The sequence below is a fragment of the Dendrobates tinctorius genome, unplaced genomic scaffold (assembly GCF_039654945.1).
Source record: "Dendrobates tinctorius isolate UK_male_01 unplaced genomic scaffold, ASM3965494v1 ptg000151l, whole genome shotgun sequence".
Lineage (NCBI taxonomy): Eukaryota > Metazoa > Chordata > Amphibia > Anura > Dendrobatidae > Dendrobates > Dendrobates tinctorius.
The window spans coordinates 20,608,850-20,625,627 of NW_027361818.1; the positions used below are offsets into that span (position 1 = coordinate 20,608,850).

General features: G+C 46.4%; 1 protein-coding gene across 1 annotated transcript in view; it reads left to right on the forward strand.

Moving 5' to 3' along the window:
• Positions 1-16,778, forward strand: part of LOC141050033 (olfactory receptor 5P81-like) — a 32,170-nt gene that overhangs the window by 9,883 nt on the left and 5,509 nt on the right. The window contains exon 2 of the mRNA XM_073546868.1: positions 423-551. Coding sequence (XP_073402969.1) covers positions 423-551 — 129 coding nt within the window. The remainder of the gene's footprint in view (positions 1-422; positions 552-16,778) is intronic.

Consider the following 16,778-nt stretch of genomic DNA (forward strand, 5'->3'; position numbering starts at 1 on the left):
TTTATCTTCAGGTTCTCAATGAAACTTCAATTGCAAGCAGGAAATGCTTGGCCAGACCATGATACTTCATGCATGGCCCATGTGTTATGAATGAGTCACAGTAGGAGGCCAAAACAGAAATGCTAGCTAAGTCCAGAAAACCAGAGAAGTTGGCAGCTATCGGATTGCAGACCCCTGAACCTATCAACAACAACTAGCAGTAGCCGTGGGGGGTTCCTATCTAAACTGCCCCAGAGCAGACCCCAAAGCAAAAGGCAGCCCCCAACATATAATGACGGTGAAGCAAGATGAAAAAACACTAAGACAGATAGAAAGATAGACTGAGCAAATGATGGGGCCCAAGCTAACTAGATAGGACAGGATAGGAAAGCTGCTGTCTGCAATCCGCGAAAAACCCTATCAAAATAAGAGCCAACAGACAGGGAAAAAGGCCCTGAAGACGCTAGGCTTCAAAAAGACTATGTCAGTACTCAGGTATTTTCTGAAGACACAGCAAACCGACAAAAAAGGAATTCAGCTCACCCCAGCAGGGAATGGCAGAATCCAGAAAAGCAAGGCAAACTAAAACCAAAACACAAATGCAAAAAGGCAAAGCAGAAAACTTAGCTTTTGAGGAGCAGGAATCAGACTGGTCTCCTAGAATTCCACAGAGAAATCACCAGCGAGGCAGAAGGGCGTCGGCTGCCTTATATCTAGTCAGAGATCCCTGTCGCCCAGTCATCCTCTCCCAGCTCAGGTGCTTGGTAATCAGCCTCACTACCTTCCTTCACCAGAAGAGGGAGTTCATCAGACCTCAATGGTGAAGGGGAAAATGAACTCATAACAGTACCTCCCCCTTGAGGAGGGGTCACCGAACCCTCATCCACGCCACCAGGGCGATCAGGGTGAGCCAGATGAAAGGCACGCACCAATCTTTTGGCATGAATATCAGAGGCAGAGACCCAGGAACTATCCTCCTGACCATAACCCTTCCACTTTATCTTTATCTTCCAAAAGGTAAGGGAGAAAACAAGGGGAACTGCTACCTTGGATCTAATCCTTATAAACAGGGAGGAAATGGTTGAGGAGGTAAAAGTGGCTGGGACCCTAGGAGGTAGCGACCATGCTATTTTAGAATTTTGGATAACTAGAGGCGGAAGACCTGTGAAGACTCAGACGTCAAGGTTAGATTTCAGAAAGGCAGATTTTAAGGGATTCAGAAAGAGAATTGGAGGGATCCAATGGCTGGATATCCTTAAAGACAAAAATGTCCAGGAAGGATGGGAAATCTTGAAAAATTAAATTCTCAAAGCACAGTTGTTAACAATTCCGAAAAGAGGGAAGAATAGGAAGCATTTAAGGAAACCAGGATGGATGAACACAGAACTTAAGCATATGCTAAAAAGGAAGAAAAAAATGTTTATAAAATGGAAAGAGGGAGGCATATCTAAAGAAGAATATAATGCTGTCTGCAGAACCTGCAGGGCACAAATCAGATTACTAAAGCTGAAAATGAATTGAGGCTTGCAAGAGATGTCAAAAGCAATAATAAAGGATTTTGGGGATATGTCAAAAGTAAAAGAAAAGTCAAAGATGCTATAGGATTTTTACAGGATGAAAATGATGAAATGGTAAGACAGGATGTTGAGAAGGCTGAACTTTTAAATTCCTATTTTGCATCTGTTTTCTCTCAGAAAGGAAATGTAACATCAACTGTTATTCACTGTCCTATTAAGGGAATAGAAGAATTCAGGATATCTATAAACAGAAAGATAGTGAGGAAACACTTAGCTAACCTAAATGAATTCAAGTCTCCAGGTCCAGATGAATTACACCCCAGAGTACTGAAGGAGATAGCAGAAGAAATTTTTGAACCCCTCTCCATAATCTATGAAAATTCTTGGAGAACAGGAGAAGTGCCAGAAGACTGGAGAAGAGCAAATGTTGTTCCTATCTTCAAAAAGGGGAAGAAGGTGGACCCAGGCAACTATAGGCCGGTGAGTCTGACTTCTATACCAGGAAAGATCTTTGAACAAGTTATTAAACAACATGTATGTCAATACCTGGATAAGAATGAAGTGATTAAACAGAGTCAGCATGGGTTTGTAACTAATAAGTCATGTCAGACTAACTTAATTTCCTTCTATGACGGTATCACTGATTGGGTGGATCAAGGAAATGCTGTAGATATAGTATATCTTGACTTCAGCAAAGCATTTGACAAAGTCTCTCATACAATCCTTATTGAAAAAATGACTAAGTATGGAATGGACAAGGCAACTGTTAGGTGGATTCATAACTGGCTTAGTGATCGGACCCAAAGAGTGGTCGTAAATGGCTGCACATCCAGTTGGAAGAATGTCTCAAGTGGGGTACCACAGGGCTCTGTCCTGGGCCCTGTATTGTTCAACATCTTTATCAACGATTTAGATGAAGGAATTGAGGGTAAACTGATTAAATTTGCTGATGACACAAAGCTAGGAGGGATAGCTAATACTAGAGAAGAGAGAGAGAGGATTCAAAAAGATTTAAATAAACTGGAGAAGTGGGCAGCAACTAATAGAATGGTTTTTAACAGGGAGAAATGCAAAGTACTACATCTGGGCAATAAAAATGAAAAAAGCATATATAGAATGGGAGGAATAGGGCTAAGTGACAGCACATGTGAAAAAGACTTGGGTATACTAATAGATCACAGACTGAATATGAGTCAACAGTGTGATGCAGCAGCAAAAAAGGCAAATGCAATTCTAGGATGTATTAACAGAAGCATACAGTCTAGATCACGTGAAGTCATTATTTCCCTCTACTCCTCTTTGGTCAGACCTCATCTGGAATATTGTGTCCAGTTTTGGGCACCACATTTTAAAAAAGACATCAACAAACTGGAGCAAGTTCAGAAAAGAGCGACTAGAATGGTGGCCGGTCTGCAAACCCTTTCTTATGAGGAAAGGTTGCAGGATTTGGGAATGTTTAGTTTGCAAAAGAGAAGACTGAGAGGAGACTTAATAGCTGTCTACAAATATCTAAAGGGCTGTCACATTGTAGAAGGATCAACTTTATTCTCATTTGCACAAGGAAAGACTAGAAGCAATGGGATGAAACTGAATGGGAGGAGACACAGATTAGATATTAGAAAAAACTTTTTGACAGTTAGAGTGATCAACGAGTGGAACAGGCTGCCACGAGAAGTGGTGAGTTCTCCTTCAATGGAAGTCTTCAAACAGAGGCTGGACAGACATCTGACTGGGATGATTTAGCGAATCCTGCCTTGAGCAGGGGGTTGGACCAGATGGCCCAGGAGGTCCCTTCCAACTCTACGATTCTATGATTCTATGATTCTATGATTCACTTAACCAAACACTGGAGTCTCCGTCTAGCCAGACGGGAATCCAGTATCTTCTCTACCTCATATTCCATGTTACCTTCAACCAATAGAGGGTCCGGAGGTGCCACCCCAGGAACTACTGGTTCAACAAACCTCTTCAACAAGGACTTATGAAACACATTATGGATTTTAAATGTGACAGGAAGAGCCAACCGAAAAGAGACCGGATTAATGATCTCCAAAATCTTGTACGGCCCAATAAATCTAGGCTTAACTTAGGAGAAGCTACCTTCATAGCGATATTTTTTGATGATAACCAAACCATATCACCCACCTTAAACTGGGGACCAATGGTCCTATGTCGGTTGGAAAACCGCTGGGCATTTTCCTGAGAGAGAGATATGTTGTGAGTTAATTTTCCCCTTCTTCACTGAGGTCTGGGGAACTCCCTATTCTGGTAAAGGAAAGTAATGAGCCTGATTATCAGGCACCTGAGTCTAATGAGGATGACTGGCTGAGTGGAGTCACTGACTGGATATAAGGCTGCCGACGCCCTCCTGCCCTACGGGTGATTTCTCTGTGGACTTCTAGGACACCAGTCTGATTCCTGCTTCCCTAAAGCTAAGTTTCTGCTTTGCCTGTTTGCATTTGTGTTTTGTGTTTGTTTTCCTTGCTTTTCTGGATTCTACCATTCCCTGCTGGGATGAGCTGAATCTCCTTTTGCCGGTTGCTCTGTCTTCAGAATATTCCTGAGTACTGACATAGCTTTTTTGAAGCCTATCGTCTTCAGGGCCTTTTTTACTGTCAGCCTGTTGGCTCTTATTTTCATAGGGTTTTTCACGGATTGCAGACAGCAGCCTTCCTGTCCTTTCCTATCTAGGTAGTTTTGGGCCCCGTCTTTGCTCAGTCTATCTTTCTGTCTGTGTTAGTGTTTTCATCTTGCTTCACCGTCATTATATGTTGGGGGCTGCCTATTGCTTTGGGGTCTGCTCTGGGGCAGTTTAGATTTCCCCTTTCTTTCTTTAGGCCTATTTAATTCTCCGGCTGTGATCGAGGGGTCTAGGGCATCGTAGGAACCCCCCACGGCTACTGTTAGTTGTTGTGATAGGATCAGGGGTCTGCAATCCGATAGCTGCCAACCTCTCTGGTTTTCTGGACTTAGCTAGCATTTTTGTTTTTGCCTCCTACGGTGACTCAATCATAACAGAATCACCCGCCATACCGCAGATCCTAGGGTACTCAATAGCAGGAAAGAATTGTGTTTAAAAAAAAAAAAAAAAAAAGTGTGTGTATATTCTTTCCTCTATATCTCTGAGGCCGTAGGGGGAATTTTTTTTTCTCTCAATGGAGATAAAGCAATTGTCTGATCGTGTGGAGCAGCTCGCTTCGGAAGTGCTGGGAATTTCCGCCTACCTTGCTCGTTCGCATGCTGTTGAACCAAAGATCCCTACACCTGATGTATTTTTTGGGGATCGATCTAAATTTTTGAGTTTCAAAAATAATTGTAAATTATTTTTTGCCTTGAAGCCTAACTCGTCAGGGAGCTCCACGCAGCAGGTTAAAATTGTCATCTCTTTGCTGCGTGGCGATCCCCAGGATTGGGCATTTTCTTTGAAACCAGATGATCCTATTCTGACTAATGTGAACGCATTCTTTCAAGCTTTGGGGTTGTTGTATGATGAACCTAATGCTATTGATCAGGCTGAAAAGACCCTGTTGGCATTAAACCAGGGTCGAGATTCTGCAGAGTTGTACTGTCAAAAGTTCCGAAAGTGGGCGGTCCTTACTACCTGGAATGATAATGCCTTGGCTGCTCTCTTTCGGAAGGGTTTGTCAGAAGCCGTAAAAGATACTATGGTGGGATTTCCTGTTCCCTCTGGTCTGGACGATTCTATGTCATTAGCCATTCAGGATGATCGGCATTTACGTGACCGCAGGATTGCACGAGAGGTGTTGCCACCGGTTGAACTGACGTCTGAACCTATGCAATGTGATAGAGTTTTGTCTAAGGCACAACGTCAGGAGTTCAGAAGGCGTAATAAGCTGTGTTTTTTCTGTGGAGATGCCTCGCATATTATTTCTGTTTGTCCTAAACGAGAGAAACGCTTTGTACACACGTTTTCTGTTGGTGGTGTTCAACCTAAGTTTCTTCTGGCAATTACTCTGATCTGCTCCCTGTCCACATTTTCCGCCAAGGCTTTTGTGGATTCGGGAGCAGCGCTAAACCTAATGGACTTGGATTTTGCGAAACGTTGTGGATTTCCGATGACACCTCTGCAGACGCCTATCCCTTTGAGGGGGATTGATGCTACTCCTTTGGCTAAAAATAAACCTCAGTTTTGGACCCAGGTGGTCATGCGGGTCGCCCCAGACCATCAAGAAAATTGCAGATTTTTGGTGTTGCATGGTCTGCATGATGCCGTTGTTCTGGGGTTTCCCTGGTTGCAAATTCATAATCCAGTTTTGGATTGGAAGTCTATGTCTGTGGTGAGTTGGGGTTGTTGGTGTGCCTTTAGTGAGGCTCCGGTTTTTTCCACCTCTCCTCAGTCGCATGATGTTCCTGACTATTTGGCGGACTTTTATGATGTATTTAGTGAGTATGAGTCTGCGTCCTTGCCTCCTCATAGGAGTTATGACTGTGCAATTGAACTAAGCCCGGGGTGTGAATTTCCCAAGGGTCGGCTCTTCAATTTATCTGTACCCGAGCACGAGGCTATGCGGTCCTATATTAAGGAGGCGTTGGAGAAGGGTCATATTAGACCATCCTCTTCACCCTTAGGTGCCGGGTTTTTTTTTGTGGCCAAAAAGGATGGTTCTTTAAGGCCTTGTATTGATTATCGTGCCCTCAATAAAATTACTATTAAATATCAGTATCCGTTACCCCTGATTTCGGATCTATTCTCTAGAGTTAGAGGTGCTTGCTGGTTTACCAAGCTTGACCTCAGGGGGCGTATAATCTTATCCGCATTAAGCAGGGGGATGAATGTAAGACGGCGTTTAATACTCCGGAGGGATATTTTGAGTACCTGGTGATGCCTTTTGGGCTCACTAATGCCCCTTCTGTCTTCCAGTACTTCATGAACGATATTTTCTGAGACTTTGTCAATAAATTTTTGATTATCTATCTGGATGATATTTTGATCTTCTCCAAGGATTGGGATTCTCATGTGGAACATATTCGGACTGTGTTCCGGATCTTGAGGGAGAATTCCCTGTATGTCAAAGGATCGAAATGCCTTTTTGGAGTACATAGCATTTCATTTTTGGGATTTATTTTGTCTCCGTCAACTATTGAAATGGACCCGGCCAAGGTACAGGCTCTTTTATGATTGGGTTCAGCCCACTTCTTTGAAGGCCCTCCAGAAGTTTTTGGGGTTTGCTAATTTTTATCGGAAATTTATAGCAAAATTTTCTAGTATTGCCAAGCCATTGACTGATCTGACTAAGAAGGGTGCTGATGTGTTGAATTGGTCTCCGGAGGCTGTTGCTTCCTTTCAGGAGCTGAAGCAAAGATTTACCTCCGCCCCGGTTTTGCGGCAACCAGATGTCTCACTCCCGTTCCAGGTAGAGGTGGATGCTTCTGAGATTGGTGCAGGAGCTGTTTTGTCCCAAAAGGATCCTGTAACATCTAAAATGAATCCCTGTGCTTTCTTTTCCCGAAAGTTCTCTCCATCTGAACGTAAGTATGATGTGGGGAATCAGGAACTGTTGGCCATGAAATGGGCATTTGAGGAGTGGAGACATTGGTTGGAGGGAGCTAAACATCAAGTTGTGGTCCTCACTGACCACAAGAATTTGATTTACCTAAAGTCGGCTAAACGCTTGAACCCTAGACAGGCTAGGTGGGCCTTGTTTTTTACACGTTTTGATTTTGTGGTTTCTTTTCTTCCTGGAACTAAGAATGTCAAGGCAGACGCCCTCTCTAGGAGTTTCTTTGCTGATTCTCCTGTGGTGACCAAGCCTGCTACCATCTTAGGCGAAGGGGTAGTTCTTTCTGCCATCTCACCCGATTTGAGACTTGCTCTGCAAGAGTTCCAGGAGGACAAACCTGAGCGTTGTCCCAGTGGAAAGTTGTATGTTCCTGACCAGTGGAAGAAGAGAGTGATGTCTGAAGTTCATTGCTCTGCATTGGCTGGTCATCCAGGTATTTTTGGTACTAGAGATCTGGTGAGTCGCTCTTTTTGGTGGCCCACCTTGTCTCATGATGTCAGGAATTTTGTGCAGTCCTGTGGGACTTGCTCCTGGTCTAAATCTTGTTCTCGCTCTAGTGGGTTGTTGATGCCTTTGCCGGTCCCCAGGAGGCCATGGACCCATATTTCAATGGATTTCATCTCTGATATGCTGGTCTCTCAAAGAATGACTGTTATTTGGGTGATTTGTGATAGGTTCTCTAAGATGGTTCATCTTGTACCACTCCCTAAGTTGCCATCTTCCTCTGGGTTGGTGCCCCTGTTTTTGCAACAGGTGGTTCGCTTGCACGGGATTCCTGAGAACATTGTATCTGACAGAGGAGTTCAGTTTGTGTCTAGATTTTGGAGGACTTTCTGTTCCAAGCTGGAAATTCAGTTGTCCTACTCCTCTGCTTTTCACCCTCAGACCAATGGGCAGACAGAGAGAACAAACCAGACCTTGGAGTCGTATTTGAGATGTTTTATTTCCGCTGATCAGGATGATTGGGTTTTATTTTTGCCCTTGGCCGAATTTGCTTTAAATAATAGAGCTAGTTCTGCCACTTTGATGTCACCTTTTTTTTGTAACTTTGGGTTTCATCCTCGATTTTCTTCAGGGCAGGTGGAGCCTTCTGCCTGCCCAGGTGTTGACACTGTGGTGCAGAGAATGCACCAGATCTGGGACCAAGTGGTGGATAAGTTATCTCTCTCCCAGGAAAAGGCCCAGCGGTTTTCCAATCGACATAGGACCATTTGTCCCCAGTTTAAGATTGGTGATATGGTGTGGTTATCTTCAAAAAATATTGCTATGAAGGTGGCTTCTCCTAAGTTTAAGCCTAGATTTATTGGACCTTACAAGATTTTGGAGATTATTAATCCGGTCTCTTTTCGTTTGGCTCTTCCTGTCACATTTAAAATCCATAATGTGTTCCATAAGTCCTTGTTGAAGAGGTTTGTTGAACCAGTTGTTCCTGGGGTGGCACCTCCAGACCCTGTATTGGTTGAAGGTAACATGGAATATGAGGTAGAGAAAATACTGGATTCCCGTCTGGCTAGACGGAGACTCCAGTATTTGGTTAAGTGGAAGGGTTATGGTCAGGAGGATAATTCCTGGGTCTCTGCCTCTGATATTCATGCCAAAAGATTGGTGTGTGCCTTTCATCGGGCTCACCCTGATCGCCCTGGTGGCGTGGTTGAGGGTTAGGTGACCCCTTTTCAAGGGGTAGGTACTGTTGTGAGTTCATTTTCCCCTTCTTCACTGAGGTCTTGGGAGCTCCCTATTCTGGTAAAGGAAGGTAATGAGCCTGATTATCAGGCACCTGAGTCTAATGAGGATGACTGGCTGAGTGGAGTCACTGCCTGGATATAAGGCTGCCGACGCCCTCCTGCCCTGCGGGTGATTTCTCTGTGGACTTCTAGGACACCAGTCTAATTCCTGCTTCCCTAAAGCTAAGTTTCTGCTTTGCCTGTTTGCATTTGTGTTTTATGTTTGTTTTCCTTGCTTTTCTGGATTCTGCCATTCCCTGCTGGGATGAGCTGAATCTCCTTTTGCCGGTTGCTCTGTCTTCAGAATATTCCTGAGTACTGATATAGCTTTTTTGAAGCCTAGCGTCTTCAGGGCCTTTTTTACTGTCAGCCTGTTGGCTCTTATTTTCATAGGGTTTTTCACGGATTGCAGACAGCAGCCTTCCTGTCCTTTCCTATCTAGGTAGTTTTGGGCCCCGTCTTTGCTCAGTCTACCTTTCTGTCTGTGTTAGTGTTTTCATCTTGCTTCACCGTCATTATATGTTGGGGGCTGCCTATTGCTTTGGGGTCTGCTCTGGGGCAGTTTAGATTTCCCCTTTCTTTCTTTAGGCCTATTTAATTCTCCGGCTGTAATCGAGGGGTCTAGGGCATCGTAGGAACCCCCCACGGCTACTGTTAGTTGTTGTGATAGGATCAGGGGTCTGCAATCCGATAGCTGCCAACCTCTCTGGTTTTCTGGACTTAGCTAGCATTTTTGTTTTTGCCTCCTACAGTGACTCAATCATAACAGAGATAACTTGTCCACCACTTGGTCCCAGATCTGGTGCATTCTCTCCACCACAGTGTCAACACCTGGGCAGGCAGAAGGCTCCACCTGCCCTGAAGAAAATCGAGGATGAAACCCAATGTTACAAAAAAATGGTGACATCAAAGTGGCAGAACTAGCTCTATTATTTAAAGCAAATTCGGCCAAGGGCAAAAATGAAACCCAATCATCCTGATCAGCGGAAATAAAACATCTCAAATACGACTCCAAGGTCTGGTTTGTTCTCTCCGTCTACCCATTGGTCTGAGGGTGAAAAACAGAGGAGAAGGACAACTGAATTCCCAGCTTGGAACAGAACGTCCTCCAAAATCTAGACACAAACTGAACTCCCCTGTCAGATACAATGTTCTCAGGAATCCCGCGCAAGCGAACCACCTGTTGCAAAAACAGGGGCACCAACTCAGAAGAAGATGGCAACTTAGGGAGTGGTACAAGATGAACCATCTTAGAGAACCTATCACAAATCACGCAAATAACAGTCATTCTCTGAGAGACAGGCATATCAGAGATGAAATCCATTGAAATATGGGTCCATGGCCTCCTGGTGTCATGGTATGCCTAGGTTACTTTAGGCAAAAACCCCGGGACCCCTGCGATGTCCCTCAGACTAGGGGAACCCTGTCTGTCCCTCTACCCAGGGTTTACACTGAAGGTGTGCCTGCCTGAGCCTCCACCCTGTCCCTGTCTCCTGTCCAGCCCTAAGCTGAACCCACCACCCTCCACCCAGTGAGGGGACCAGACACCAGACCCCACAAATACGTATGGACAGGGGTAAAAGAAACACCACACAGTTAATACACAAGGGAATACAATAATGTGCAAGGGCAACCAAATATATATAACAAATTGGAGAAAGAACCACTGAGGGATATACTGCACCAGATATCAGACGCTCCAACACCACCACTGCTGACCGGTATTGCTAGCACTAGGCTAAAGCTATAGTCGGCGACGCCCATAGTCAGGACGAACTATTTAAAGACCAAGGGCGTGGCCCAGCCCTCAGCCAGCATGACAACCTGGTTAACCCTATCCCGACTGGAACAGAATAGCCAACAGGGTATTACCGCTGTCTGCCGGACACCCTGGTGTGAACAGTGTCCGACATGACAGTACCCCGCCTTCTACGAGGGACCTCCGGAACCTCACCATGTCGAGGACCTGGCTTGTCCGGATGGCGACGATGGAACATAGTAACCAGTCGATCAGCATGAATGTCAGAGGCCGGCACCCATGTCCTCTCCTAAGGACCATAGCCACGCCAGTGGACCAGGTACTGTAGAGTGCGACGCACAACCCTAGAGTCCACCACTTTGGACACCTCAAATTCCAACGCGCCATCCACCAAGACGGGAGGTGGTGGCCCGGGGGAACCATCCACCAAACCCACGACCTTCTTTAGCAATGCTTTGAGAAATACATTATGAATCTTATACACAGCCGGCAACTCCAAACGAAATGCCACTGGGTTGATCACTGCGGAGATTCTAAATGGGCCAATGAACCTGGGACCCAACTTAAGTGACGGTATCTTGAGCTTAATGTTCCTAGTAGATAACCACACCCAATCACCCACACACAGGTCCGGACCTGGCACACGTCTGCAGTCAGCCACCCGTTTGTACCTGGAACCCACCTTCAACAAGCGCTGCTTGACTCTCCTCCAAACAGACGACAATTGAGCTCCCAACTGGTCCTCTTCAGGGACGCCAACTGAGCACCCCTGACGCAAGGTGCAAAATTGAGGATGTTGACCATACACACAAAAAAAAGGAGATTCCCCAGACGATTCCTGGCAATGGTTGTTTATTGCGAATTCTGCCAGAGGAAGAAACGCTGACCACTCTTCCTGATTGTCGGAAATAAAGCAGCGCAAGTATTGCTCCAGGTTTTGGTTCATCCGCTCAGTCTGTCCATTCGACTGAGGGTGGAAAGCCGATGAATGAGATAATTTGATTCCAAGGCGAGAACAAAAAGCTCTCCAAAACTTTGCCACAAACTGCGTACCTCGATCAGACACAATGTCAGACGGGACACCATGAAGTCTGACCACCTCGCGAATAAATATCTGAGCAAGAGTCTTAGCATTGGGCAAAGACGGTAAAGCAACGAAATGTGACATTTTGGAGAACCTATCAACAATTACCAAAATGACCGAGTTCCCTGCCGAGGCGGGCAAGTCAGTAATAAAATCCATGGAAATCTCAGTCCATGGCTTACTGGGCACCCCGAGAGGCTGCAAGCTACCAGCGGGACGGGAACGAGGAGTCTTGGCCCGTGCGCACGTGGTACAGGCAGCCACATATGAGGCCACATCCTGCCGGATTTTAGGCCACCAAAAACGACGCGATACCAGTTCCAGAGTGCTCTTAACCCCTGGATGACCTGCCAGTACCGTGTCGTGATGTTCGCCCAACACTCTAGAGCGTAGATGTAGCGGCACAAAAGATTTATTAGCAGGTAACCCCGGCGGTACCACCTCCTGAGCCTCGGCAATCTCTGCCTCAATCTCTGTCGTGATGGCAGATACCACCACACCCTTTTGGAGAATAGGCACCGGCTCTTCACATAACTCTCCACCAGGAAAACACCTGGATAAAGCGTCTGCCTTAACATTCTTCGACCCAGGTCGATAGGTAACAATGAAGTTGAACCGGGTGAAGAATAATGCCCAGCGAGCCTGTCTGGAGGACAGGCGCTTAGCAGATTCTAAATAAAGCAAATTCTTATGGTCGGTTATCACAGTAATCTGATGAACAGCCCCCTCCAAAAAGTGTCGCCACTCCTCAAATGCCAATTTGATGGCCAATAGTTCCCTGTTGCCAATATCATAATTACGCTCCGCAGGCGACAGCTTCTTGGAGAAGAAGGCACACGGATGCAACTTGGCCCAAGAAGGGCCCTGAGACAGTACAGCCCCCACTCCAACCTCCGACGCATCCACCTCCACGACAAACGGTAAGGAGACATCGGGCTGCACCAGAATGGGCGCTGAGGCAAAACTATTCTTGAGGAATTCAAACGCCTGTACCGCAGGCTCAGACCAGTCAGAAAAGTCGGTACCCTTCTTAGTCATGTCAGTCAGTGGTTTGGCAATCATAGAGAAGTTCTTAATAAATTTCCTATAGTAATTGGAGAAGCCAAGAAATCGCTGAAGCGCCTTAAGATTATCAGGCCGATCCCAATGTAGTACCGCCTGCACCTTTGCGCTGTCCATCTTAAAACCTGAGGCGGAGATTATATAACCCAAGAACGGTAGCTCCTGTACGAAAAACACACATTTTTCAAGCTTGACATAGAGCCTTTTCTCTCTGAGCAACTGCAGAACCTGTCTAACATGCTCTATATGTGTATCATGGTCGCGAGAGAAAATGAGGATGTCGTCAAGATAAATTATAACAAACCTCCCCAACAACTGAGAGAAGACATCATTAATGAAGTGTTGAAAGACCGCCGGTGCCATAGTCAACCCAAACGGCATTACCAAACTCTCAAGAGTGACCCTCAGGGGTATTGAACGCTGTCTTCCACTCATCCCCCTGACGGACTCTTATAAGATTGTACGCCCCCCTGAGGTCCAGTTTGGAGAACCACCTGGCACCAACCACTTGGTTGAATAAATCGGGTATAAGTGGCATAGGGTAAGGATCACGGACCGTAATCTGGTTGAGTTCTCTGAAATCCAGACACGGGCGTAAACCGCCATCCTTCTTTTTAACAAAGAAGAAGCCAGCAGCCAGAGGAGACGAGGAAGGTCTAATATGACCCTTGCTCAGGCTATCCGCAATGTATTCCTTGAGAGCTAGCCTCTCGGGACCTGAGATATTAAACATTCTAGCTTTAGGTAACTTGGCCCCTGGTTTCAACCTAATAGCACAGTCATAGGGGCGATGCGGTGGTAGTTCCGAACAACCCTTCTCAGAAAATACATCCGCATAATCCAGCAACGGCTCCGGGATACTGGGGGTCAAAGCGGAAATACATGTAGCCAGGCACCTCTCCTGACACTCCCTGCTCCACTGAATTATGTCCTGGGTCTTCCAATCAATAACAGGATTATGCATTGACAACCATGGAAAGCCCAGAACCATCTGAGCCGGTAAGTTACTAAGCACCTTACAAGTTACCCGCTCTGAGTGTAATACTCCGATGTGGAGTTGTATATCCAACACACACTCTGTGATCTCCCCTTGAGACAACGGGGAAGCATTGATGGTAACCACCCGGATGGGGTTCGGCAATTTCTCCACCGGAAATCCCGCTGTATGCGCGAACCTCTCATCAATGAGATTGGCAGCTGAGCCACTATCAATAAATACTGTAATAGAGAGCATTTGCCCCCCAAGTACCACCCTAGCAGGGAGCATACACTGGGAAACCATGACGGAGGATACACAAAGGCTCAGACTAGACTCCTCCAAACCCTCTGAGCCTATCAGTTTTCCGCCGGCGCGCCCTTCTTAGGTACCAGGGGGCAAGCGTTAATAAAATGTCCTCCTTTGCCACAAAAAAAACAGAGCCCCTGCCTTCTGTGCCAAGGACGTTTAGGCTTGTTACTCGGTGACTGTGCTATACCAGCGATCTGCATGGGTTCCACGGATTCACCCGCGGCAACCTCACCGACCACTCCCCCACCTCCCGGAGGCAACGAAACCAGCGCCCCCTGACGGAGACGTCGGTCTATGCGTACTACAAGTGCCATCGCAGCCTCCAGAGAGGCGGGAGTCTCGTACATTAGGAGAGTCTGTTTAACCCTTCCAGAAACCCCATGCAAAAACTGACTTCTAAGCGCAGGGTCATTCCACTGCGTGTCCACCGCCCAGCGCCGGAATTCCGTGCAGTAATCCTCAGCTGGTCGATCACCCTGTAGCAGTGAGCGTATCTTAGACTCTGCTAAGTTTAATCTATCCGGATCGTCATAGATCAAACCCAGAGCAGAGAAAAAAAAATCTACAGATTCAAATGCCTGTGAGTCTGAAGGGAGTGAAAAGGCCCAGGCCTGTGGGTCACCACTCAGCAAAGAAATCACCAAGCCCACGCGTTGAGCCTCATTGCCTGAGGAATGTGGACGCATACGGAAATACAATTTGCATGATTCACGAAACACCGTGAACTTACCACGATCACCAGCAAATCGTTCAGGAAGGGGAAACTTGGGCTCAGCTGCCCTGGCTGCAGCCTCAGCAGGTACTGCAGGAGCTGACAGGCCTTGTTGCTGGACCACCCCCCTGAGTTCAGTGACCTGTATGGATAGAGCCTCCAGCTGCTTGGTTAGGGAAAGTATAGGATCCATAGTAAGTAACCCCTATATTCCCTATCTATACCTTTTTTTTTTTTTTTTTTCTTCTCACTTTATTATTTGGGCCGACTATAATGTCATGGTATGCCTAGGTTACTTTAGGCAAAAACCCCGGGACCCCTGCGATGTCCCTCAGACTAGGGGAACCCTGTCTGTCCCTCTACCCAGGGTTTACACTGAAGGTGTGCCTGTCTGAGCCTCCACCCTGTCCCTGTCTCCTGTCCAGCCCTAAGCTGAACCCACCACCCTCCACCCAGTGAGGGGACCAGACACCAGACCCCACAAATACGTATGGACAGGGGTAAAAGAAACACCACACAGTTAATACACAAGGGAATACAATAATGTGCAAGGGCAACCAAATATATATAACAAATTGGAGAAAGAACCACTGAGGGATATACTGCACCAGATATCAGACGCTCCAACACCACCACTGCTGACCGGTATTGCTAGCACTAGGCTAAAGCTATAGTCGGCGACGCCCATAGTCAGGACGAACTATTTAAAGACCAAGGGCGTGGCCCAGCCCTCAGCCAGCATGACAACCTGGTTAACCCTATCCCGACTGGAACAGAATACCCAACAGGGTATTACCGCTGTCTGCCGGACACCCTGGTGTGAACAGTGTCCGACATGACACCTGGGGACCGGCAAAGGCATCAACAACCCACTAGAGCGAGAACAAGGTTTAGACCGGGAGCAAGTCCCACAGGACTGCACAAAATTCCTGACATCACGAGTCAAGGCGGGCCACCAAAAAGACCGACTCACCAGATCTCTAGTACCAAAAATACCTGGATGACCAGCCAATGCAGAGCAATGAACTTCAGACATCACTCTCTTCTTCCACTGGTCAGGAACATACAACTTTCCACTGGGACAACGCTCAGGTTTGTCCTCCTGGAACTCTTGCAGAGCAAGTCTCAAATCGGGCGAGATGGCAGAAAGAACTACCCCTTCGCCTAAGATGGTAGCAGGCTTGGTCACCACAGGAGAATCAGCAAAGGAGCTCCTAGAAAGAGCGTCAGCATTGACATTCTTAGTGCCAGGAAGAAAAGAGACCACAAAATCAAAACATGTAAAAAACAAGGCCCATCTAGCCTGTATAGGGTTCAAGTGTTTGGCCGACTCCAGGTAAATCAAATTCTTGTGGTCAATGAGGACCACGACTTGATGTTTAGCTCCCTCCAACCAATGACTCCACTCCTCAAATGCCCATTTCATGGCCAACAGTTCCCGATTCCCCACATCATAGTTACGTTCAGATGGGGAGAACTTTCGGGAAAAGAAAGCACAGGGATTCATTTTAGATGTTTCAGGATCCTTTTGGGACAAAACAGCTCCTGCACCAATCTTAGAAGGGTCCACCTCTACCTGGAACGGGAGTGAGACATCAGGTTGCCGCAAAACCGGGGCGGAGGTAAATCTTCGCTTCAGCTCCTGAAAGGAAGCAACAGCCTCCGGAGACCAATTCAACACATCAGCACCCTTCTTAGTCAGATCAGTCAATGGCTTGGCAAACTAGAAAATTTTGCTATAAATTTCCGATAAAAATTAGCAAAACCCAAAAACTTCTGAAGGGCCTTCAAAGAAGTGGGCTGAACCCAATCATAAATGGCCTGTACCTTGGCCGGATCCATTTCAATAGTTGACGGAGACAAAATAAATCCCAAAAATGAAATCCTCTGTACCCCAAAAAGGCATTTTGATCCTTTGACATACAGGGAAATCTCCCTCAAGATCGGGAACACCGTTCGAACATGTTCCACATGAGAATCCCAATCCTTGGAGAAGATCAAAATATCATCCAGATAGATAATCAAAAATTTATCCACAAAGTCTCGGAAAATGTCGTTTATGAAGCAATGGAAGACAGAAGGGGCATTAGTGAGCCCAAAAGGCATCACCAGGTACTGAAAATGTCCCTCT